The sequence below is a fragment of the Buteo buteo genome, chromosome 13 (genome assembly GCF_964188355.1).
Source record: "Buteo buteo chromosome 13, bButBut1.hap1.1, whole genome shotgun sequence".
NCBI classification, from domain to species: domain Eukaryota; kingdom Metazoa; phylum Chordata; class Aves; order Accipitriformes; family Accipitridae; genus Buteo; species Buteo buteo.
In genome coordinates this window covers 1,986,515-2,012,622 of record NC_134183.1, presented here as the reverse complement: position 1 = coordinate 2,012,622, position 26,108 = coordinate 1,986,515, and the positions used below count along the sequence as shown (strand labels likewise).

Genomic DNA, 26,108 nt, shown 5'->3' with positions numbered 1-26,108 from the left:
AGCACCAGGAGGGAGCTGGAGAGCAGCAGCCAGTGGCCGGCCCGGCTCCAGCAAACGTGCTGCCAAATTCCTCTCGGCTCCTCCAAGCCCCACACCGCTCTCGTTATTGCCGCCACCTGCTTGTTTGCAGCTGGAAATCTGTATTATGCATTATAGCCAATCTATTAAAACCAGGAGAACAGAGCAAGCTTGGTCTGACCCTTTGTCTGGGGGTGGGGTAGGGAAGAAAGAACAATTTGCTAAAGAAAATGATAACACAAGTAGTTGACATCCCTTCCCAAGGTACAGAAAATAATCGCACATTAAATTCTGTCCCCCAACGGCTGAGATAAATCAAAATGACTTGGAAAATTTCTAAGATTCCCAATGGCTCCCTAGTCAATCCAAGCCCCTTACAGAAACACTCGCCTGTACTGCAGGCGCGATGCTATTAACATCTCTCACTCTGTAAACCCAAGCCCCTTCCCCGCTCCGCTCGTTTGCATAAACCCTCGACGCTCCATTAACTTTAAGCAGATGTAACAAATGCTTCGTGGCAGTTGGGCTTCATCCCTGTGGCACACAGGTCCCGTCAGCACTTCCATTCTGCAGAATCCACCCTGGACTGCACCTCTTGCTGCAACACAAAGGCATCGCTGCTCGCCTGCGGTGCAAACGGCCACAGCCAGGCAGCAGAAGCATCTCCACGGGTCCACAGAGATCCTGAGCAGCGGGGGCAGAGGGAGGACCACCCTGGTAAGGAGCATCCCTCCTTCGTCTAAAAGCTACAGAAAGCAGCCGGTGCTGCCCGCGGGAGGGCAGGCAGCACCATTACCCAGCACGCTCCCGCCAACATGGACCAGTATGCACCATCCCCTTCTCCCCAGCCTCTTGTTTTCCTTCATTTTTTGACCATGAGGAAGCCCCAGAAGAGAAACCGCATCAAAATCAACAGCCACAGCCCTCGGGAAGCGGAGCCAGACACATGCACGCTCCCAGCAGCGCCCACGCTTCGCTCCGCATTACAGCAACAGCACGGTCTGCCTTCTGAGGACACCACTGTTACCTCTCTTCATCTTCTTTTAACTTTTTTAGAGCTTTTTTCAAGGGTTACAGACAGCACCTGGGCCTGAAGCCACCAGTCCAACTGCTCTCAGCACCGAGTGCCCACCCCATAGCGAATACAAGCAATGGAAGCTATTCCTCGCACACGCTGGCAGCGAGCGATGGGAGCTCATCCTCCTCCTAAATTTCTCCATATCCTCATTTTGCTCAGCCTCCTTTTGCTGCTGCAGCAGGAATTTCAGGGAGCACAGAAGGGCCTCAATGCTAAAGAGCAGATGGGTGTTAGCGAGCATCTGCTCCCTGCTGCCACGCAGGCACGCTGCTTTTATCTGACACCTCTATAAGAGGTTTTAATTACTGTAAGTAATTAAGCACAGCACCTCTTATGGGATAACTGCTATCCCCTTCGCAGACAGGTACGGGGAGAGGCAGCAAGCACCGCAGGCTCCGAGCCAGGCAGAGAGGAGCAGGCAGGAGTCCCGGGTCGCACACCTCTGCTCTGATCAGGTCTGACAGCATGGATCACGTTGGAGCTGGAAATAAAACTGCCAAGGGAAAAGGTTTTCTTTTAAGGAATGAGTCCCCAAAGCAGGGAAAATCCAGCTCCTGGAAAATCTGCACACAGAGAGCAAAGCTGCTGAAAAAGGAGCTCCTTGGAGTTGCCCAACTATGGTCAAAATAAGGATGCTATTTTAAAAATAGCATTTATTTACTGCTAGCAAAAGCTTAATTTGCTCAAGCAGAGAGTGCAGGCTGCCCAGGCTCCGGGTGCCCAAGCAGAGCCCAGTGCCATCAAGCCCACCACTGCGCCGGGTGTTGTGGCAGGGATGGGAGCAGGACACCTGGGACTCCCATTTGCACACTGCAGTGACTACAGCCCCAGCCTGCTGGCATGATCTCACCCCTCCAGCCCCCTGTACGTAACAAATTCATTTTCCAATGTTTCTGGCAGATAAAAGAGGTCCCTGCATCTGCTCAGGCTTTCAGCAAGGAAGATAAATAGAGTGTCATGACTCACTGTCTATTAGGCGCCTTCATTTATCCAAGCGTGCACAGGAGCTTTCATAAAAGGTTGTTTAATTCAGCATGACTGACTACCACTTGCTCTCAGACACACGATTATTGCCGGGATCCGTCTGAAGTTTGGAGTCAGGAGGATGCTGGAGCGCGCCAGCCTGCCCTGAGCCGGCACCAGCCCCACCAGGTCCCTCCTCAACCCCATTTCCAAAAAGAGCATCAGCTACGGACCAAAGGGGAGCCTGATACCCAAACCCCAGCTCAAACATCACACCGGTAACAACCCGGCCTGAAAAGAGACAAGCACACTTTCAGTGCTCCCCCACTGCTCCTTTGGGACCCAGGGTACCTCCTTCTTGCAACGCTCTCAGCAATTCCTCCGGAGCATCCTTGCTCGTGCTGCACCGCTTGTCTCCCTTCCCAGCCTCCCCCCACTTTGCAAGCACCACCTTCGTTCCCCCGAACCTTGATCCTAATGCATGAACTTCTCCCCTGCCGCTCCAGCGATCCATCATCGAGTCTCGCACGAAATTACTGCTCCAGCCCTCTGCGTGCCGTCATTTATCCACCGCGGCCTGAGAAACCATGTACAGGCAGATAAGCAATGCACAGATCTTTCTGGCTGCCCCACTTTATCGCCAACTACCAGTGATCCTTCAGGCTGCCATGTCATTCCTGCAGCCGGGAAAGCTCCCGTCATCCCAGAGAGCTGCCAGCGTGCATTTGGGTGCGCTTTTGTATGGGAAAATGAATCGTGATGCAGCTCTTCGTTCAGAGGGAAAGGCGCTGGAGAAATGCAATACAGGGAAGGAACGGCACAGGTTGTCCAAAGCTGGCCCGGACAAACCAACCCTCTGGAAATCTCAACTGGATGCATTAAACCAGCACCTTATTCCTCCAGAGCGGCAGGATTTCACTCTCAGAGACACCAAACCCCCCGTTGACAACAATGTCAATACCATGGCAGCCTCTTCCATGAGGACGTGGAGGATGATGGCACAGGCTTTGCAGTGGGGTCTGCCGGAGGGGGGTCCCCTCACTGCACCCGCTGTATGAGGGGGGGATGCTCAGGAGGGAGATCCTAGCACTGGGAACCACCTGAACCCCATCACTGCACACTCCTGCCCCAGAAATCATTGGGAAATCTCCCCAGTAAGGCACAGGACCTTGCGGTAAAGAGTCCCACCAAGGGTTCTTCCAGGTGAAGGACCAAAACCCAAGTGACAGAGGCGACGTGGCATCAGCCAAGCACATGGTGGCAACCCGCAGTAACAGGGAGGCCAAGGTGCTGCTCGCCCCTCGGGCGACGCAGATTGCCTAACGTCAGAAGACAGAAGGAATGCCAAAAACCTCACTGCTTGATGTTTGCGGTGTTTAAAAGATTAATTGCTTGGGCGAGAGTGACAGCACAATGTTAAATGTAATTACATGCACCAGGTCCTTTTAAGCAAACTAATTCACGCTAACTTCCAAGAGCTCTTTGAGGAGTTCCCAGTAGATAAAGTGCATTGCTGGATCATTTTATGCTGAAATTTTACACATTTGAGTTAGTTTAATAATTTCAGAGGGGTGAGCTATGTTCAGATCTCTGATCCTTGGCAGGGAACAGCTTCTGATCTGAGCAAGATCAGATGCAGCTGATCTCTGAAGGAATAAAGAAAAAAAAAACCATAATCTCATTAACCGCTTAAAAAGAAAACAGAAATTTTTATCAGGAGCTATTAAAGGACCAGGCAGTCCTCCTGCATGGCACTGAGACGATAATCCGGCAGTGACGGGGCTCACGCTGACCCTCCTCCAAGCAGCCCCAAGGCAGCCCGGCGTGGTGGCACATCACCGCGGGGTCCCACCACCGTCCCAGCAGGTCGGAGCCATATCTGCAAACCAGTCAGCTCTGCCTCCTGCCCAAGGATGCTTCAGCATCCTCTCCCCTCTGCACGCACCCGCATTTCAATCCACTGCTTATTGCCGTGTTACACCCCAGCCCATCTTCCCTGTACGCTTCTCTCCTGCCTGTTTTTCTTAATTATTATTTTTAATTAGAGCTGAATGAAGGTATGGAAATCCACAGAGCAGAAACGAAGGCTGGCACAGTCTCCAGGAGCAGCTATCAGTACAAACGCGGCCACGCCGCAGCCATCGGCATCCCAGAGAGCGGAACAGAACGGCGGTTATTGCAGCTTGCTTTTTACCACGACATCTCTTTATAGCACTTTCAAGACACCAAACTTGAGCAGCTCATCTCGCTTGCCTCTATTCTTGCTCTCCATTATTTCCCTTATTCTTTCACCCTTGCATACCCATTATTCAAAGTCACTTACTCCTCTTTTACTCAGAAAGGACACGGTGGCTTCAGCTAAATTCTCTTTGCAAATTAATTAAATTTGTCTGAAAATAAATATCAATGAATAAATGCATTAGAGCCCAGAGGTTTAAGTAGAGGTGGAAGCAGCACAATGGAGCGGTGCCCGTAGTGACAGCTGAGTGACACTGTTAAGCACCGAGTTAGAGGCAGGAACCGCCCTGCTCCAAACCCAATGCTTCTCCAAGCAGCATCTTTCCCAAATTATTGCCTTTCCTTTGCAGATGAGCCTTCCTGGGGCAGGGCATAGCTAGGAGAAATTATAAAACAACAATTTTTTAAATCCAGGGTTGCAGAGACCAGTTGCAGCCTCTGTAACGGTCTGAGCGAGACCCCCCGAAGCGAAGGGGGTTCCGGGGGGCCTTCATCCTTCCCCTCGCCCTTCCTCATCCGCTCCATGCCGTGGGGTCCGCTACCCACGGACCCCTCCCCGGCCGCGCACGCATTTCGGGGGATTCCACTGCCGGCCCCTGCCGAGCGGCTTCAGTGGGCTCCGGCGCTGCGGGCACCGTCCTCCGCGGCTCTGCCGGCTGCTCTGCAGGGGGATTTACGCACCTGGAAAAGCAGGCAGGATCCGACCCCCTCTCAGCCCCATCCCCTCGAGCTGCAGAGCCACGTACCAACCTCAGGCTGTCCCCAAATTTAACGGGTCGCACCAGGTACTGCCCTTTACGCCAGCGAGCCGCAGACGGTGACATTTACCCTGAGCACACCAGCTCGTCGCAAGCCAGTTCCTAGAGAGAGTTTCCCAAGCTGCAGGTTGAATTTGCTGTTCAGCAGCTTCACATGTGCTCTGGAAGAAAACCACATCTGGAGGGACACATCTGGGGTTCCCATTCTCGTCCCCCGCCAGCTGCAGGCCGGCATGAGGGAAAAGCAATGATCCCTCCGGATCTGTCGCTGCCATGGCTGGGCAGACGGAACGCACGCTTGGGAAAAGGGGCTATTTTCACAGTGTGAAAAATAAAATGAATAAATAATCGATTTCTGAGGAAAATAAATAAAGTGCTCCTTTGTTCTCAACAGCTCAGTCCTCAGACTTACAAAATCAATCCTGGCTCCCCCCGAAGGGACAAGCAGATTGGATTTTTGCCCACTCTCCTGGCAAAACCAAACCATCAGGCTGCTTTCAGGAGCGCAATCCATCATGCCCTGCTTGCCCGCGCCGCAGAGACGGCTGAGTTTCGGAGTGTGATATCCTGACGGCATCGCACGCACACAAGTTATCCCCTCTATCCGCGGAAACAAACTCCAGCAGAGCAACAGCATTTTTGCAAACAAAGCAGATTTCAAACAGATTGCGGGATGGAAAGAGACCTGGCCGGCAGCCTGGAGAGGAGCAGCGCTGCCACGGCTGGTGTGGGGTTCGGCGGTGGGACCCACACGCCGTCCCTCCCACAGGACCTCGCTGCGGGCGCATCCCCTCCCCAAATCCCCCAGCGATGCCGGCACAGCGGGGTTGGATCCCAGCGGCACCCACAGACACGCTCCAACCCCAACGGCCGGTCCACGACCGAGGGATGCTCATTAGCCAGCGTGTAACGAGCACCCGGGAAGGAGCACAGGAGATTTCACTTCTCCCACCTCAGAGGACCCCATCCGTTGCAGCAGGGTAATGCCCAAGGGGAAGAAAATGGATTTGAACTGAGCCTGCTAGAGGAGCAGGAGATGCCTTCCCGCGTTAATGAAAGGATCCCAGTCGTCTTCTTCTGTGTGACAGCACTATCTAGCCTATTATCAAATTTTTAATTTTTCCTATTTTAGGTATCCTTAGGGTAAAACCAGAAAAGCAATACTGGGGCTCAACCCACAGCATTATGTTGTGAAACGGAGAACTCATCAACAGCCTCAGCTGCAAGATAAGACTCTCTGCTTAGGGTCTGGGGTTTTTTCCTTCAATAAATTCTGATTTATGGATCTGGGATGAGCGTCTCAGAAATGAAAACTCCTGTCTGTAGCAGAGTTTAAGTAGAAACAGGCTGTGTAGCTCCAGCCTTTGGCTCCAGCCCAGCCGTCCAGGACGGCTCAAGGAGGTCAGGACAGCCAAACTTGCCCTGGGATTCCCCTGCACTCGCTCCAAGCCCTGCAAGCAAGGACACGCCAATTTTCCAAGGGTTTGGCCACATCTGTCCCCCGGCAGAGGTTTACCACACAGAACAGGCTATGCAGAGCACACATCTGTGCCCATCATCATCCTCGCCATCGGCAAGGCTTGAGCTCACTGCAGTCAGCGGGGACATGGCAGAGGGGATGCTCTGGCAGGTCTCTGGTCCTCAACATCTAGAAGATCCACAGGACCCCGTTTCCCAGGGGCTGCTTTTGGCTCAGCAGAGACCTGGCGCTGTGGGAGGGCAGTAAACACCTCTCAGAAATCAATTTCAAAAAAAAAGGGATCTGAACCACCACTGGTGTTTATGACAGGAAGGAGCTGGGTTCTTTTTTTCTCCTTTGAATCCAAAGCAAATCGATCTCTCTCAGCCCAGGGTGGGAAGACAGGCATGACTCAGCCAGCAGAATGGCACTAAGCTCTCCTTCCTCCACTGTGGCGCAGGAATTCAGCTGGGAAGCACACACAAATACATGAAAAAAAAATTCAATTTCTTAAATTTTGCTCTAGTATGTCAATAAAGCACTATTTTAAACAGCCTTTTTCTGCCTTCTCATGGAGAAGCCCTCAGCACCAAGCCTCCCAGAAAACTCCTGTTTCCAGCTGAAGGTATTTCTCACCCCTACACAGTGGGACCCCAATGTGTACGACACGCAGAGATGCGGTGCTGGGGCCAGTCCTGCTCTCCGCAAAGTGCAACCCCAGAACCCAACCAGCAAAAAACTGACACGGTACATAAAATGACAGATGGTTCACAGGGCTCTCACACCCGGCAGCGATGCACCTTCCTGGGCACAGCCAGTACCCCCAAGCCTGGAATGGTTGCAGTCCTGAGCAGGCTGAGGTCTCCTCTGAAGCTAACGAAATGCTAAGAGTCAAGTGTGTTGGCCACCTCATCGTGCTCTGGGAAAGCTGCCGAGGTCCACGTGGAATAGGATGTGCAACTTGAAAAAAAAAAATTTTTACTCTACAAATTGCATCTTCCTGGGATGGGACACAGGGGCACAGTCCCCATTTGCACGCTGGAGAGAGACTCCTGGGTGGAAAAAGCCTGTATCAAATATTTTACTGATTATTTTTCAATCTAGCATCACTTGCAGATGCTGTAAACTCCCGCCGCCCACTTGCCGGGAAAGCACCGCGCCGCAGCCCACGGCCAGAGCCCCTTGTACAAAGAGGAGAGCCGCCCATTGGCAGTAAAATAAATAAATAAATAAGCAACATTTTAATTATACGTAATTGGGAATTCAGTGCTATTTCATACTGACTTTAAGGCAGTTCACACCATCTGCTGCCACAGATATATCTCAGGGCTTTGAAGAGAATCAATCTCAGTTTTGCTTCCTCTCTCCAGATGCCCTTGAGGCCAGGGTTATCGCTGAGCAGTACGGAGGGCATCACCCGCTCGGCTCACACCCGGGAGGGCAAAACTGGGGCCCGGGGCGAGTACTCTGCTATTACATAGAGACACACAGATGGCAATGAATATGCTTGAGCTTTAAGACTTGCAGATAACGTAGTTTAAAAAAATAGAGAGACTTAGTTTAAGCTTACAACAAATACAAACGTGAAACCATCAACTCTTTAAAAACAAAAAGAACTTTTTCCGCAGAGCTCCCGAGAAGCATCAAACCCCGCTGCCACCTCCATCCCCGCAGCGGTTGCGATGATGCCTTCGCAGCCAGCAGCGCATCCTGCCCCGCGGCCGTCGGTCCCCATTGTCCCAGCCCCGGCTTTGGGGACAGGGACGCTCGTGTTCTCGTCACACCTCCCTTGCAGGCAGCTGCCAGGCTTGGCTCCTGCTTTGGGTGCTGGGGCTGTTCCAGTCCCACCAACCTTCCTGCTTCCACAGCCTACTAGAAGATAAGGGAGAAAAAGCCCAATTTGAGATTTCGGCTCATATGCTGCAGCTTTTCTGCATCCAAACTCGGATGAAGTAACTCCCTGTGCAGCCTCCAAAGGGGAGGACGGCACTGCTTCCCGGGATCCTGCCTGAGCCAGGGAGAGCCTATTTCTGTGCTGAGCAGCAAGCCAAGGAAAAAACAACCACGAGCCCAACAATAACCCACCCAGTCAGGCTGAATATTGTTTGCCCCCCGTATCAGGATGAAATAAAGCCCTCATTTACAACAGCCCACTGAGAGGGACGTTATGTGATGGACAGAATGTCTAAGCAGCTAACCCAAACCCATTACACGGGCTCAGCTTGAAACCAAAAGTCATTTCAGTCTGGCAGTGCCTATGTGAAAGGCAGAAAGATAGTCTCTAATTGGGGTTATTTATCCGATTTATCCAGCACCTCTCCTGGCAGCCACGCAGACCAGGATTGCTGGTGCATGGACCTGCCCCAGCCCAGGCAAGTGTCTCCCACCCAGCCCCGCATCCCCCTCCCTGTGTCCCAGCCACAAAGCACATTTTCAACTGGGTCCCCTGGGCATCGCTGAATGGCTTTGGGATACAGCAGGCACCATCAGGCAGACTGGAGGCAGGGAAGGCAGGGCAGCTGCTTCAAAGCTATTCTCCCTTTCAAGGAAACAGGCAGATGAAGCGGGGGGGTTGCTTTGCTGTTAGGGTTCCCTCCTCGGGAACGGCACCAGCAGGAGCTCCCTCTCTTTAGATGCTGAAAAATTCAAATTAAATAGAGCTATTGCAAAAGTCCAGGCACTGACAAAGCTTCAATCACAGCCTCTGTCTTATTAGGCAGCAGGGACTCGGCATGAGGCAGGAGCCACGGGAGCATAGCCCTCATTACCTCTGCCCCTCGCAGAGCTTTTTTCCTTCAAATATGTGCAAATCCCCCTGTAACCACAGGGCATCTCCTGCTCCAACCCTGGGCACCGTCTCTCCAGCCAGCCTGGCCCAGGGGACCCCAGCTCTATTCCCCAGGGAGCAGTTTGAACCCATGGTCACCCCAGTGCTGGGAGCAATAGACCAGATCCCAGTGCTTCTGGGTTTCCCAGTGCCCCTGGGTCACTGGTGGTGGCACAGAGCCGGGACTGGGCTGCACTGGGGGGAAATGCAGCTCTCTGTTGTGCATAACCTGGCCAACAGCAGAGGCTTCTTCAAAAATATTATCCAAGCACTTCTGATGACCAACACTCATCACGTCTCTAAACATCTTTGTCTGAGGAGCAGCTTCAGCCCACGGCGCCCACCCAGCACCCACCAGCTCCGCGCTGGTTTAAAAAGCAATTATGGTGTAAATCCACCAGCCCCACTGATTTAAAGAGCAATTATAGTGTAAACGTGGCTTTTATCTGAACAATCAATACTCGTATCTGGGAAAGCTTCCTGACGGGGGGGGCGGAGGGGGGAGGAAATAAAACATTGATTTTTTTTGTGAAAAGGCATGTTCCATCATCCTGTGCCATATACCATGTGGAAAAGGATAAAAGAGAGGCCTGGACATGAACAACTGTCTCAGGACACAGTGAACTGAAATGAAAATGTGTTGAAATTGAAATCAGATGGGAAAGAAATCACAAGCACAAATCACATCAGAGCCAGTGATTAGGGAAAACAAACCCGCTGCCTTCAGAAGGAAAAAAGATTCTCAACCCTCTGCTCCCAAGGAGGATGAGCTCTGTCCCCAGCAGCTTCCCCAGCCACTCAGCAACTGGCTGCGATTTAAACTGGAGCCAAACTGGTACGCAAGAGCAAAACCCACCAGGCTGAGGAGGTTTGCGCTTGCTCAGAGCTGACTCGAAGCAGAAGCAGAGCCAGGATGCTCCCAGCACCCCCCAACCACCGCCACACACCAGGCATGGGGCACCAATTAAAAATCCCAAAGCAGCACAGGCTTTTGCCTAAATAGATCCCTTGATGGCCACATTGCAGAGAAGAGAACAGGTCACCTGAAAGCGTGACCAGAACAGCACAGCAAATTACCATATATATATATACATACACACATACATATAGAAAGAGAGAGATAGATATATCAGTCTCCATAACATAGTCAAACTGCCCTGCACAGATGTGCTGGGGACGACCTCCGTGCCCTCCCCTAACTCTGTTTTGGGATTGCTCCAGGCCCTGGCCCATCCATTGCAAACCACATTACATGCACCTTTACACTCTTGAAGCCACAGTCAATCCCCAATGACACAGCTGTGCTATGGCTTTTTATACACTTCATTATCCTTAAAATGTTTGTTTAGTTTGAACGTGGGGAATAGCCCTTTTTTTTTTTTTTGTTGGATGCAGTTTATTCCCTTTCCTTCAGAGTAATGATGATGGCCTTCCTACACTTCATGGTACATGCCCTGGCATCACTCCTTGGCTAATATTGCTACCATAATGCAGAGTGACTGCCAGAGCTCCTGATTTTCATATCACTCCTCCAAAGCATCCTTAGGGTGACTAAAAATTATTCCCATCCCCATTCAACTGAAGAACCATAGCTAGAAAATAAATGAATTACTGTGCTTATTGAATGAAGCCAATACAACATCCACTCCAGAGGCAGTGATACTGATTGTTAGTTCAGTTTAATAAACCTTGAAATTTAAGGAATTCTTGAATGCAGCTGCAGTAGAGCGGTGTTTCTCCCAAGCTTCGCTTGTGCTAATCCCCTTCCAGCCTGGAACTGGGCTGAGACAGGATTTCAGCCCTCCAGCCAGCTCCCGAGCCAGGGGACAACCGCTTCGGGAAGACACAGGTTTGATGCAACACACATCCCTGGAGATGTTCCTCGGGGGATGTTTTAACGCCCTATTACCTTGCTAAGTCAGGAGAGTTATTCCTAGAGGACTAGTTACAGCACCAGTGCCTATCCCTGCACACACTTATCTGACCCCTGCAACATCTCAGCCCCCAAGCACCGGGCAGAAGCCGTCAGAGCTGCCTGCATCAACAGGCTGAGGATGGAAATGAGTTTGAGTAACCTATTTTATACAGCTGCAGAATTAAAAAGACTTAACAGATTGTCAGGTGTAGCCAGGAAATTAAAGCTCCTTGATAATATTGCGCAAAGTTAACGAGGCTCAATTTGGGAAATGACTCCTCTGATTAATGGCCATAAGCACCACAGAAAGCCTCTCTGCAGCTTCCACACTTGCCAACAGAGCCAATTTCAGAGCGTGGGTCCTAACCAGCATGTCACTCGACAGACTTTAATAAGCCTCATAGATTAACAAATCACCCTGAAATAAAAGGAGCACAGAGCGGAGCAGCAAGCACACATCGCACGATGCTACCCGCCATCCCGGCACCCACGGTCCCGCAGGCTGGGGCACGGATCGCGGCACGAGCTGAGAAGGTCTCCCCAGGAGCTGCCCCTCCACACGCGGCCGGCATGAAGACAACACTTGCTCATCTGCGACCAAGCGCTTCAGATGAGGAACCCTGCTGCGTTTACGGAACCGCCGAGCCTTCTTTGCTTGCTAACTTCATTTTTACAGGCAAAAGACACGGCTAGACCCTACAGCAAACAGCAGAGCAGGAAAGCCACGTCCTCATGCTGTTAAATCTGTGCCTGTGTTGACTCAGGCAGGATAAGAGGCTTACAGGAAAAGCCATATCAAAGACAAAAGCCCTTCTAGTTCTCGGGTAGCATCTGTCCCCTTCTGCAACTTGTGCACAGCGTGAGCCATTGCTGCACGGCGCATCCTCCACCACCATACCTGCGGGGCACAGCTCAATCCTCCAGCGATGCCACCAGCGCTGGGGTACACCAAAATCTCTAGCAAGCTAATTTTGTGTTGGCCTCTTCCACCTGCACCATCTCCTTCGGAAGGATGAAATGCCACCTGCAGGTCCCCCTGAAAGGTCCCTGTCTTGAAAGGGAGGTGATGGAAATAAGGCTGTAGCTCTCCTGCAACTCTAACAGTTGAACAGAATTAAACAGAGAAGCCTGTAGCTAGGCTAAGCCCTTCTGGCCATGTTTCATTTAGGAGGACACTGGATGAAGCCCAGGAAAGAAGGACGCGTTAACAAGAAGCCACGAAAGACACTTGCAAAGAACAGCAGGAAGCAGTATGAGATGCCAAGAGCACATTTCACAGGCGCAGATGTCATCTGGAGAGGGATGGTTGTTTCCCCTCGGCACAGCGCTTCTCCCTGTCCAAGTGGTTGTGAAAGCAGCGAATGCGGAGGCAGCTCATGCCTCCACGGGCAGATAAAGCAGCTGTCCACGCTTGCCAGCAGCTCTCACGCTCATTACAGCACTGTTCAACTGAGAAAGAAGCAAAGGACAAAGCTACCAAATGTTGTGCCAGGTTTATCCCGAGGAGCCGTTCCTCAAGTGCCCCAACCTCTCACAGCCTTCCAACTCAAGACTTCTCCTCCTCTTTGAAGGGTCGGATAACCTTCCAACTCCAACTCAAGACTTCTCTTCAAAGGGCAGCTGAACTCTATAAAGACCTACCGCTAATTCAAGAATATCTTAAGAAAAAAAAACCAACCCACCCAAGGAATTTGGAAGTAATTTTGCCAGTGCTGCTGCAGCCTGGTTCTCCTCCTCCTCCCTATTAGTAATAACGTAAGCACCACGATGTGCGAAAACAGGCTCTGCTCCCCCAGCAAGTTGGAAATGAGCAATAGCAAACAGATAGGGATATGCAACACAAAGATCCCTATCTTGAGAGCCCTCGGAGATGCAGAAGGGCAGTCGTGACACAGCACAGGTCTCCCAGAGCCAGGGCTCTCTCCTGGTAGGTCACAGATTAACATTTCCTTGGGGATCAGGCTGTTTGGAGTTGGAAATTCTAATGACTTACACCCAGAGCAACCTGCTGAACTGGGTGGTTTATTTACTGCAGGCTGCGATAAGTGTAGGAGTACAGAACTGGGTCCTCTGCAAATATAACCAAGACATTTTTACATACATCTTGGAAAGCAGAAGGAAGATGTTTACACCCCGTGACAATGCCGAGAACAAGGAGAACAAACCACCAGGATGCATTTAGCCCTGTAAACTCAAAATTCCTAATCCAAGGAGTAAGGCTGCAACCAGAATGATGGGGATACAGATCTACATGTGAAGAAGGCATTTCATCAGTTTATGAAGGATTATGTGCTCCGATTTTATTTATTTTTTTTGAAGCTCTGCCTACATAAATTCACATTTAGTCATGACTATAAAAACCAACCATGAAACCCAGCCTGACAAGGATGGTCAATAACCATTTGAAACACTCCAGAAAGGGGCATTAGGATGTTTTTAAATCAATACAGACATTGCCAGAGGCGTTCATCATCAAGGCTGGCTATTAAAACTCAAAATTAATTGATGTCTTTTGAAAGCAGCAGTTTTCTGGACCACGCATGATGTGAACATGTCAATGTTATTACAAATACAGTTGGAACCATCTAAAACTAGTGAACATCCCATTTTGCAGAAAGAGCCTCGTGTTATAGAAGTTGCAATGACTTAATGAACCTTACGGATGCACACGCGAGGCTCTGGCTGAATATTACCCCAATGAATCACAGCAAGTTTCATGGCTGGAGAGGCTTTATACATCATCCCTCCTTCACAGCCTCAGCTTCTGCTCAGGGAAGGAGGGAACAAGGTGAAAATTTATAGGGTAAGCATCAGCAAACCACTCGTGCTCTTATGATGGGAGCTGGCCGCTTCTATGGAGAAGTTTTCCCCTTGGCACCGGGGGATAACCACAGATCAGGGCAGCCTGAAAGCTGCGACAAGGCTGGACTTTCTGAAACCAGCTGGTACACCAGTAGTAACAGGGCAAAAAGGGAATTTTACGGTTGCATGGACACAAACAGAGACAGAGGCAAACCATACCCATATGCTGCCCGAAGCATCGGTACCAATCCCACAACTCGGCTCAGGCACTCTCTTAGTATTGGTCCCTAAGGGGTTTTGTCTCCTCTTATCTGCCCAGCTCCCTTCCTCCCTTTCATCCCAAGTTTAGTACATCATTACAGGACTTGAACCACCGGTGGTACTGCCAAAACAGGCACAGCAGGTCTTGGGGCAGCGCAGCACGATGGACCCACACTGGGTCTGGTGCCAGTGGTACCCCCAGCCCACGTGCTGCCCACCCACCTCTCCTGCCCCAGCCAGAACACAGCCTAAATCTCTGCAACATTGCAGCTGGTTTGATGCAGCATCTCAAATTTAAGGAAAAAATACAAATTCTATGTAATAAGGTTTCTCTATGATGCCCCCAAACCCCATAGCTCATTTAAGTAACAAGTTTAATGAAATTTCATTTCTTAAGTACACTATTTCAAACACCAGTATCTTTTTCCAATTACTAAACCCATCTGGATTTACTTACTGAACATCTATGCAGAAACACAGAGTACCATTTCCTAAATCATGCTCCACCAAACGTCAATCAAGTCATTAAAATGAACCCTGATTCCCCTTAATAATATTAGTGACTTTACAGTGTTGGCAGCGCGATGCCAGAAGAGCATCACATCCCCTTGGCACAGACATCCATGCACCTGGGACGGACGATGAGCGAGCAGAGATGTTGCTGGTTAGCCAGGTACTTCAGTAGACATTTATTTTTGCAGCTCGGGTCAGCAGCCAGCTCAGAGACTACTCCTCTTAACTCCCCAGGGCCAGAGCTCTGACAACCACTGAGGATGCTCCCAGCAGAGCACCAAAATGATATTTGGTGTTTTACTCCGGGCACTTTACAGCCACATTGCTCTAAACTCTTCTGCCCCAGTGCACCTAGAAAGCAGGTCCTTGGACACAGAAGATCTTCCACCTGCGATAGGGTAGCGAGGATGTTAAAGTGAGAGCAGAGGAGGCTGCTGGGGAACATCGTTGCCCTCCCACTCCACTCCGTAATCTGATTTGGAACGACGACGTGAATCTGATTTGGAGCGACGTGAATCACTCGGCACCAGGACGTGATAAAGAATCAACTGTTAACTCGCTGTTAAATATACAGTTTATAGGAGCATGAGTCACAGCTCAGGTTTCGAGGTGCGATGCTGTATGTAAATCCTTTCTGAGAACTACCCAAGAACACCATGCACGTAGCTACGATTTAAGGGGTCAAGCCTGGCCCTCCAGTCCCGCAGCCTGCGGTGACCCTGCCAAAACTATTTCCCCTGGTTTTAATGTCTGCAACCTCAAGCAGGCTGAGCTGCCCCGACCCCTGGGGCTGCAGGGGGAGGTTTAAGAACCAGGGCAGCCCATAGCCCCCACAACAGGGAGGGCACAGCCCGCCGGGTCCCTCGACGGCACTGGAAGGGGCTTCAGCTGCACCCAGAGGAACGAACAAACCCTCCTTAGCTTTATCCCAATCTGTTCCAAGGGAGGCAGAGAAATACAGATTACATCCCTTGCCTACCCAGATATATTAAAGACAAGGCTGGATTCTCTTTCGTTGGTAGTAATTAAAGCCTAGTGATTATCCCACTTGTCAAATACCAAGTCTAGACACAGACTTTTCCCTGCAATTCATACCAAATCCACCCATACTCCATTTCTTGTGGATACGTGTGCCTTAATTCACGTATCCACAAGGCAGCCAGCTGTTAGCAACTCCCATAAAAATCTCTTTTTGAATTCAGCATCGATGCCGGTGACCGCACGGCAGCAGGAGGCTGGAGAGGAGCTGGAGGACGAGGGGAGCAGGATTGATGCAGAGGCGGGGGGAGGGCTCCTGGCCCCATGGGGATGGCACTATGCTTCCTCACTCCCTACAAACAACTTGCAAGTGATGGGAAACCAAACAATTCAAGGTGATGGGGAAGAACAGAGCCACCCCAACACGCTGCTGACTGGGGGGAAAAAGCAGAATAAGAATTTTTTTCTCCCAACAGAGTAGATGAGGGATAGATCTAAGTATTGCGGTTCCTCCATCTCCCTTCCTACAGGTCTAAAATAAATCTTCTCCCTTGCTTAGTGCAGCTACAAGGATCCCACCACCCGACCATAACCACACAGTCACTTCTGCTCCCAATTTCTCTCGCAGTCACGTTAAATATGCATTTACATCTCAAACAGCAAAGACCTCAGATATGCAGGGCCCTGGAGAGCTGCATGTTTCCGTTCTCCAGCCATCTCCATACCAGCTCCCCTGCTCCTCATCACCATCCCCAGGCAGTAAAGACAACTGCAAAACAAGGCAGCAGTGTGCTTTGGGATTTTTCTTTGTTTTCACAGCTTTAGCGATTTTAAAACATGTAAATATGAAGGAAGGGTCAATGATTCAACAGTGATTAAGTCTGAAATATTCCACTTAGTACCCATTAGACTTTGAAAATACCCGTTATGTTCCCAGAGTGTTCCCCAGAGCACAGCCAAGCAGTACCCAGAGCTGGGGAAAGCTGCTTTCTTGGAAGGCTTGAGGTATCTTGTGAAAATACTGAGTTCATTTCAGTAAGAAAAAAAATTTAAAAAAAAAACAGTAAGAGACAATAAAAGAATTAATGTATTGTAGACTCTTAATACCATTTCCCCAGAGAGGAAAAACAATGAAGTCTAATGGAAATTTTCTATTCTCAAAACCATTTGCACTGTTATTGTTTGCAACTAAGAGAAGATGAAAACATAAAACCCCAGCAGCCTAAGTTTCTGAAAATTGCAGGGCTGCCTACTTTTTTTTCCCTTGAAGAATAAAATTAAACTGCACCTGGGATGTAAAGTTTCCACCTTACAAAAATATCAAAAACCTTGTAACAGCCTTACAGCCTGCAGGGCTAGAGCAGTCTTCAAGCTTGCACTTGCCCCAGGAGCTAAAAGACTTCAAGGATCCAAAACCCATTGAGTCTAGCACAAAACTTCCTTCCATCCCTTTGGAAGAAAATCCAAGCCGGTATTTCAAGTCCTGAAAAATCCTGTGGATTTGAAACACTTTATGAAACGTGCAATTAAGCAATGCAGTTAAATAACAGAGCCTGATTTAAGAGGCTAGCACTATTCTTTGCAAAAAGAAGGATCATTTCTTCATCTCAGTCTGCTCCCAATTGTACTCAAGATATTCTAAACTGCTATTTCAGTTTCTCTCCAACCAAGAAAAAGCAGGGGAGCAATAAGATTAATTCACTAAATTACATTTTCTTGGTCTACTGAAAAGCTGCTGTTAAGTAGAGGAACAGAAAACTGTGTTGCCTCAGAGGACGTATCCCCACGCAGCTGGGTGCAAGGGTGGCCACCACCCGTCCCATACACCCTGAACCTGGGGAAGCCTGTTGAGCTTCTACTACCTTGACTAAGAAGTTCCTTCTTTTACATCTCTGTAAGGAGGAAACAGCTGCCAAACAAGACATTTTATTCCACGCTTTGGCAGCTACAATTCTATTAACCTCCAAAATAAGGAGTGACAGCACGAATGCCAGTCCTAGTCTATAATTAGGGAGGGCCACCAAGGGCCAGTGTCGCGGGGCACCTTCAACGTGGCATAACTTGGCAAGGGCAGGGTTAGCGCTCGCTGCGCCCACGCTGAAAATAAACATATCTCGAGCTAAGCTGACGATTTCATTTCCCTGGTGAATGAGATATCTAATTATCAATAATTCATAGGCACAGACAGACGTGCAAGTGGTTTTGAGAACTAAAGTAGAAACAGAAGTAATGATTCTTGGATTAAGAGCCAGCAGAGAGACAGATCCAGAGAGGGAAGAGAAGGTGCACTTTGCATGCACATGTCAAAACCAATCTAATTTCAATCACATACGTGACAGCCTAGGTGCCAGTTTAACGGGGGTATTTTCCCCATACACTCTGCGGTTGGTATATGACAGGATGCTTGCCTGGATGGAGCCCAGCTCTACCTATCCGGATGGACAACTCGCTCTCGTAGTCCAGGTGATGAGCAGGTTCATGCTCATATTTTTCTTTCACCGCTCGTTGGTCGCAGCTCAAGGCAAATGCTATGTGGGGAGGCCCGCTGAAACCCTGCAAAGCAAGAGAGAAATTTAAGGTTTTCTCCACATCTCCCCTTCAACCTTCTCCCAGCCCCATCCTAGGAGACTGCTCTGGCATCTACGTGGTTGGGAAGCCGAGCGGGGTATATGTCACGGCAGCTTCTCACGGCTGCAGGGACACACGTCTTTTGGGTTCCCCCCTCTCTCTACACACTGTCTACTTGTTTAGATTTAAATGTGCATTTCCAGCAGAAACATCAAGAACAAAGTTAGGAGGATCTGTGGGCCAAGAAGCACAGGGCTAAAGAGGGAAAGCCAAAATTCAAGTGTATTAATAGCAAGAAATGCAATTCCACAACTGCAAAGAAATTCAATTCCATAAACACCACTCCCTCCAAAGTCAACCGGGAGGAGACCAGCAGACAAGGAGGGACAGCCACTGCTGTCAGTGCTGTCAAGCCACTCGCAGAGGGTCGAGCTGCTGGGTTGACCTCTGCAGAAGTTTAGATTGCAGCAGGGTACCATATCTTCAATGTGGATTGAGTTTGCGAGGGAAATTGTTCAAAATCAAACCCATCTCAGCATCAAATGAGACACAACATTCACAACCACCCAGTGTTAGTTCAGTGGGACTCGTCCAGATGGCCCGATGAAACTTCAGACTCACTCAGAATATATTCCTACACCATTTGTAACCTCCAGAAAGCAGAGAGGGATGGCCAAAACCAATACCGTCCAGCTGTGTGTAAAGTCTGCAGGGAATCAGAGCAGACACCCCACGGCAAGAGGGACCACACTGCTCCCGTGAGAGATTCCTGCCAACCTGGACACGGCTCGCGAAAACCAGCTCCAACTCAAGGATGTGCCAGAGCCTTTATCTGCATGGGCCAACAAAAAAAAAACAAAAAAAGACCCCGACAACTGGCAGATAGTGTTTCTGCCTTTCCCCCACGGTGCTAGACACATGGCAGGAAGGTTGGTGTCTCTGGATGTCCCCAGGCTGCTCAAACCCACCCAGACCAGAAACAGCTACAAAAACGATAGGAAACACAGGGTTAGAGGCATAACCCAAGAGCTGAGAGAAGGGTACGCATCCCTCAGCAGCAGCTGTACGACCTGGTGTAACCAGCTCTACCCAAAACAAGGGGAGCAGGACCCCAAGCCCCCGTCTCCTCGCAGGGCTGGGAACCAGCCCCCGGAGCATCCGTAAGGAAGGATGTCCAGGCTGCATCCAGCCTCACCGGCCAGGACCATGACATTGGCTGTTGGATTGATGGCAGCACAATAAATGAACATACGCTGAACAGCCAGAGATGGTAATGAGAGACTTGGTGGGTAAGGTCACGTTAAACAAAAATAAAGGTTAAAGATGAATAACTAAATTGTCTATTCTCCCATCATTTGCATAATACAGTCTGACCAGTGCTATTAATACTAATCACATATTTGCTATCTGCTCCCTGCTGCAGTTTAATCAGGGTGCTTTCACCTCCATTAACCCAGCAATTACAAGATGCACCAACGAGGTGCTTGCATTTAAATCCCCCTGGGAGAAGGGAGACCCACATCACCCCACCGCGCCTGTCCACGGGAGACACCAGCAGCTCTGCACCTTAAATCACGAGCTGTAGCTGGAAGAGCTGGTAGAAATACAAGCGTTTTCCAGCAAAACCTGGATGACATGACACAGCGAGGAAAGACGGGAACTTCAGCATCATGACCTGACTTGGATACGGCAGGAAGAGACCGAGAATGGAAACACATGGGCTCGCCCTGCTGCTGGTACTTCTGCAGCATGGTGTCCCTATATCCAAGAGAAAGTCTGTTCCTGCTAAAGCTAAATGGGTTTTCACCTCTGGAAAGTGACTAGCATCACTTTCTGGAAAATGCCAACCCGAGGAGAAGCAAGGATGGGAATTAGAAGCTGCAGAAATAAAGCCTCAACTTTAAGTGCAGAGGAAGGATTTGCAAGCGTTGCACAGGGCTCTCCAGCCTCCCACTTGCCATTGCTCTCGCCTCGGACTTGGGGAATGCCAGGTTTCACGGAGCAGAAGGCTCACCTTCCACATGGCTCCTACCAGCATTTTGTTAAACGAGCTACAAACACTGCGACAGCAGCTTTATAGGCTTTATCACCACTGAATTTGTGGCTTTCGCCCAGCCCAAAGACAGCTGCTTCTCAACTGGGTCTTGTCAGCACAGGCAGGGAAGCGAGCCCAGGGCATGGCCAGAGCCCACAGGACGCTGCAAGTTACAGCAACGCAACCAAGGGGAAAAGAAATCACTCGTACAAGCACGAGCAGGCGGGTAACGTTCAGCGTATGCCCTCTATTACCGTTGCACAGCTACAGATGCAAACAAGCAAGATCCTTGTGAGGTCAAGACCACTTGCCTCAAGGTCTGCAGTCCTCATGAGAAGCCTCCCATGGCTATTTTCTGCGCCACTGTTCTCAGCACATCAAATGCTTATCAACGTGGTACCCACAAATCTGCTTGCACTGAAATGGAGGCAAACTTGAAGATATCTCAGATGTTTATTGTAAGGTCAGGTCGTCTCCCTGTTGGCAGGCACAAATACTCAACACCGGCAATTTGAAAAAATATTAGTGACCTTCAGTAAAGCACACGATTTATTCCAACTGTGATTGCTCTGAGTCATTTCAGTCCAGTCCCTGCATGAGTCCCTTAATTGGAATGTGTCAGTGGGTTAAAAAAGCATTAGAAAGAGAAGGGGAAAGTCAACCCACATTAATTAGTTCATGCCACTAATTAGCGCTAACTGAAATAACCACAGGGGCTGATTATTTCAAAAAACCTGATGCAATGAGAGACTTGGACAGGAAGACTTGTGGAGCTTGGAGGAAAACTATTCGGGGACGCGGGAGTCCCCACCGTACTCATCTCTGCTCACGGAGCTACAACAGAAAGGTCATTAGATTGTCACAGCCCCACATATAAAAGCAGATGAGAAAAAGCAGGTATCTTTGCAGACAGCAGAGAAGCACTCCACTCCACAAGCACCCACCTAAACAGGCAGATCCTGCTTTTGGTACCCAAAAGCTGCAGCAATCCCAAATTAGTCTGTATGGAAATGTGCTCCTCTCCTGCTAGCATCCAGGTGATACGGCCATCACCCTGGTATCGATGATATCGCCCTGGTTTTGCAGGATGAAGGGGTGAGACGGGAAGGGGGCAGCAGCTGCTCGTTTTTAGATGAAGCAAGGATTTTGGATTGCATCCTGCTGCCCAGCCAGCCTCTTGCACAAGTTGCTAGTTGAACCAAAGCCAATTTTAAAGAGAAATGAAGAGTGAGTGACACCTTTGAGAAAAGATCTGCTCTTCTCCACCTGACCAATGAAGGAGAATAAATCAATAAAGAAATAATGATGACAAAAAACTGATGGTCTGGCTTTGGGTAGATCACTTGGTAGCAAATCTGGAGGTGCTGCTTGTCTGGGAAGGTCAGTGATGCTGCTCTTCCCGTGCAATATCCTACTGGCTTTATTTAACCCAGCAAACACCATGGAACAGGCTCTGCAAAGCCACAGGAAACAAAGACCATTACACATCAACTAATGGTAGAAAGCACCTCAACAGGAAAGAGAAGTAGAATAATTTTTACTACTTTATTAAAAAAAAAAAAAAACAAACAAAAAACCAAAAACTGTTCCTAACTTGTCCAGGAGCTAACACAGAAACAATAAGAGACAATAACAACCCATGCTTTGATGGTGCCCAGAGGCTCCCATTTCACACTTATTAAAAGAGAGACAGTGATAACAGATCAGAGACCAGAAAGCAGTAAGAGAAAGAAAAGAGGGGTGAGGAGCAAGGAGAGGAAGGGAAGATGCTGCACATCCCCAGCCCGTGTCAGCGACTGCCCCAGCTGCAGGGAGGGACACTGCGTGTCTCTGCAGCCCCCCCGTGCCCCCGGCGAGCTCGTGGCAAGCTCTGGGCATCAGCCGCTCGCTCGGCTTCGCTGCTTCTGCACGTCTGCACAGAGCGCAACACCTCTGGGGACGGAGACAAAGGCTGTGCAGCAACAAAGCAGCGAGTCCCCAGCTTTTCTGAGGCAGATAAACAGATTTATGTTAAAAACATGAAATAGGATCAGATAGGAAGAGAGCTCCCTTAGAAAGCACTTAGTTATCAGAGAGCACCCATTTGCATGTAAAACAACAGGCTGGTATTTTATTTGAAACAACATATCAAGGGCTCGATGCTCCCAAGTGAACCTTCGCCGCACAGCACCGGTTACGAATCCCCAAGCCAGCAGCGCTCATTTGTAACCCACCGAGAGCGAGCGATGGCAAGCCGCCCCACGATCCCCGAACACCCTTCGGTTTCATCTCTTGGGCCCTCGGCTCCTCCCAAAGTCACTGGAGGGGTGCTCGAGGACAGCACCAGCAATTCCCAGGGAAGCCGGTGTCCCACGGGATGTGCCAAGCCCCGGCACAGCCCCGATTCCCAGGGAGCAGCACCCCGCACCAGCCCCACCGCCGAGGGTGCAGAAGGCAGGTCCTCACCCCCAGACTCCTCCAAAGCCCTCCTCAATTCAAACTGCATTTTTTTAATAATTAAAAAAAAAAATATAGCCAAACACCACCTGGCTGCATCGCTTCCCATCCCAGTGTTGTGCTGGAGCAAATGCCAGGCTGTGGCTCTTTCCAAAGGCTCCGTGTCACTTTGCGGGGACCAGAATCCAGCGCTCACTGGAAGAGCACAGGCAGTTGGGCAGGTGAGGATGTGCCTGGGACGGGGTTTAAAGGCTGCGGAGAGTCGTGCTGCCAGCAGCCACGATGCCACCAGGCATCCCTCCGAAAAACAGTCAGCCAACTCTGCATTCTGCCAGCACTACATCCCCAAAAACAATGCATCTCCCCACCTCTTCTGGGGGAAAAAAAAAAAACACGGTTTTGGTCAATATTGACCTGGCACGGAGGGATGAGTTAAGGGAAGGAGTTAGCAGGCACACATTTATTAAGAGGACTTGAATCACAGCTCCTCTCAAAGCCAGGATCACTGGGAACCCCCCCACTTGAAATACTAAAATCAACAACTCAAGTGCAACCGTAAATACTCCACACAATAAAAAAAGGCCCTTCTCAACGCTGAAGTGGGTGCAGTCATATTTATAATTAATAGCATCCAATATGCAGCTCTGGGACACAAGCAAATCTCCCTTATTTCTATTCCCGTGGTGCCTGGCAGCCCCGCGCCCCAGCACAGCCCAGTCCAGCTGCTTGGGGTCGCAACTGGGTCCCACCAGCAGCACCCAAACTGTCTTTGATCAGACAGACTGCACCCCCATAAATTGGGAATAAATCTGGGGACACCCAGCACACCGCTACAGCTCCAGCTGCCAGAGTAACAGCAAGTGACCCCAACCCCTCGTGAACAAAACACCGCATAAAGAAGATGGAAAGCCAAATTTGTTTTCATATGAAAGTTTAAGGGTCTTCAAGTGTTTCAGGCACATCTGCGTTTGCATTTTCATTTGGAGGTTGCTAACAATGGAGCAGCAGTAATGGGCAGGGCAGACAGAAAGGGACCTCAATGGCAATTCTTTTCAGCCTTGCTAACAAGAGCTGGGTCAGCACTGTCTATCACATTGCAAAATAGATTTCTTCCATTTTCCCTCTACAGTTCAACTGCCTGAAGTTTCATAAAACTTAAACCACAGCACACGCAACCAGAGGCCGTGATCAGAACCATCTTCCAAAGCCTCAAAGTGCTGCCAAATACAGCGCAGGAGAAGACAAACCGCACCGGAGAAGGCAAATGGAAAAGGTGAACACGTGGGAAGCATCGCTCGTGCTGCTGGTGGACATCAGCAGCTCTTGGGATCTACGAATTTAACCCAATCCCTCATCCCAGCAGTCGGGTCCCAAATACATCCTTGTCCCACCATGACACCAGCAGAAGCTCCGGAGCCGAGCGCTGCGTCAGGTTGGGATCGCTTACCCAGCCAGTGAAGGGGCTGGATGGGAATCGCTCCTCGATGACGGCCGGAGCCCCTGTGGAAATCCGCCGGCATCGGCTTGCTCAGCACCAGGCGGGAGCAGGGCGAGCCTGAGCAGAGGCACGGTTTCAGCCTAGAAGCCAAAACGATCAATCCAGCAACTGTTTAACCCAAGAGCATCCTCACAAAACCCAATTTCCCAAGGAGGAACGGACCCCCGAGGGCCTGATCCTGCAACACGCCAAGCACCGCAGCCCTCCCCGCGGCTCGGCAGGGCATGTCCCCCGTGCCAGCCCCGCTGCCTGCGCCGAGACCACTGACATTTTTTCTGGAGCCGTGGCAGCAGGCACGGGGGGAGACCCGGGGGCTCCCCGCTTCCCACGCCGAGCATCTTCCATCTGGCTCCTCCAGCCCAGCATCCTTCCCCGGTCCAGCACGCAGCCCTGCCTGCAGCAGGCAGCTTGTAGCTATGGCAGCGCTGCTGCGGGAATTAGGAAAGGAAGGTTCATCCATAGACAAAAATTTCAGCGTTTTCACGGCAGATCGGCTCTGGCAGCGTCTCGCGAGCAGATCACATCAGGCTGGGAGGCCTTTCTTGTCCTGACAGGGCAGCTGGCAGCAACACGCCACCAGAGCCTTCCCCTAATAACTGCAAATAGGGAAGCTTAAGTGAATATTAAGGAAGGCTGGTATCAGTTTATCTGTAACTAATGTAATACTACTGCAACTACATTTTATTCACTGCTAATTATCAGTCACTTCGATAACTCATAATTCTTGAAAATTGCAAACAGCAGCTTTAATCACCAGCCTCTGCTGACAGGCTGCGAGGGCAGGAGGAATAAATCGCCTCCCTCCTGTGTCACCAGGAGCGTGGGGACAGCCGGGGTGTCCTGGGGGGTGACCCCGCAGCAGTCCTGGCCATGGGGGCTCCCTTGGGAGCTGCCTCATCTGACAGCAGCCGAGGGGAGACCCTTGGCAGTACCAAAACCTGCAGCTTTCTCGTGATCTGACAACACCGAGCACACCCAGAAACACTAAGTCTGGCAACCCTAGGGAAGGAGGAAGGCAAATTTTTCAAAACCCATCCCAAACCCTCAAATAAAACAAATTTGCCCTCCAACAGAAGTGAGAAGAAAGCATCCCACAGCCCTTCGGACCAGAGGATGCTGGGGTACCCGCTCGCACCCAGTATAAGGCACGGCTGGACCTCCAAAAGCATCGCTGCCGGCAAGTGGGTACGTGCCACCGGCACCGGTCCCGGAGAGCAGCGGCCACCCCAGACCCACGCGAGGGGCTCCAAGGGGAGACAGGCACGAGCCAATCCATCTTTTTGGCCAAAGCAACGTTCATATTAAAAACAAACGAACGGATTTTTCTCGTTGGCACGTTTGGGGCTTTGGCCTTTCCAGGAGGGAGGAAAAACACAGCAGGAATGTTGCTGGCACCCGGGCTGGGAAGGCGACAGCCCTGGCGGCATGGGGCCGGGGCGAGCACTGCCCGGGAGGAGGGAACACACATGCAATTCCCAGGCTCCTCGGGATACCCAGGAGGTTTGTTACAAAACCTGATGTTTTGCAACAGCCACGTTTTACCAGGCAGAAAGGAGGCCGTTTTTGTAACCTTTGCCATTACAAAAACAAAAGCACAGGAACATTTTTGCTGCTTTTGCCATGCAACCTTGCAAAAAACCCAAACAACTCGTTAAAACAAACAAAGGCCACCTCTGCAACAGCAGGAGACACATTTCGCATCACCAACCTCCTGTCCACCAAGAAGCTCAGAGAAATCTCGAAACACAACCAGTAAATTAA

At 50.3% G+C, this 26,108-nt stretch overlaps 1 protein-coding gene across 3 annotated transcripts in view; it reads right to left on the bottom strand.

The window, feature by feature from the left end:
- SLC39A11 (solute carrier family 39 member 11) overlaps positions 1-26,108 on the bottom strand; it is a 116,374-nt gene that overhangs the window by 50,603 nt on the left and 39,663 nt on the right. For all 3 annotated transcript variants that reach the window (XM_075044206.1, XM_075044207.1, XM_075044209.1), the window contains exon 5: positions 18,219-18,363. In XM_075044206.1, the coding sequence (XP_074900307.1) occupies positions 18,219-18,363 (145 nt within the window). The remainder of the gene's footprint in view (positions 1-18,218; positions 18,364-26,108) is intronic.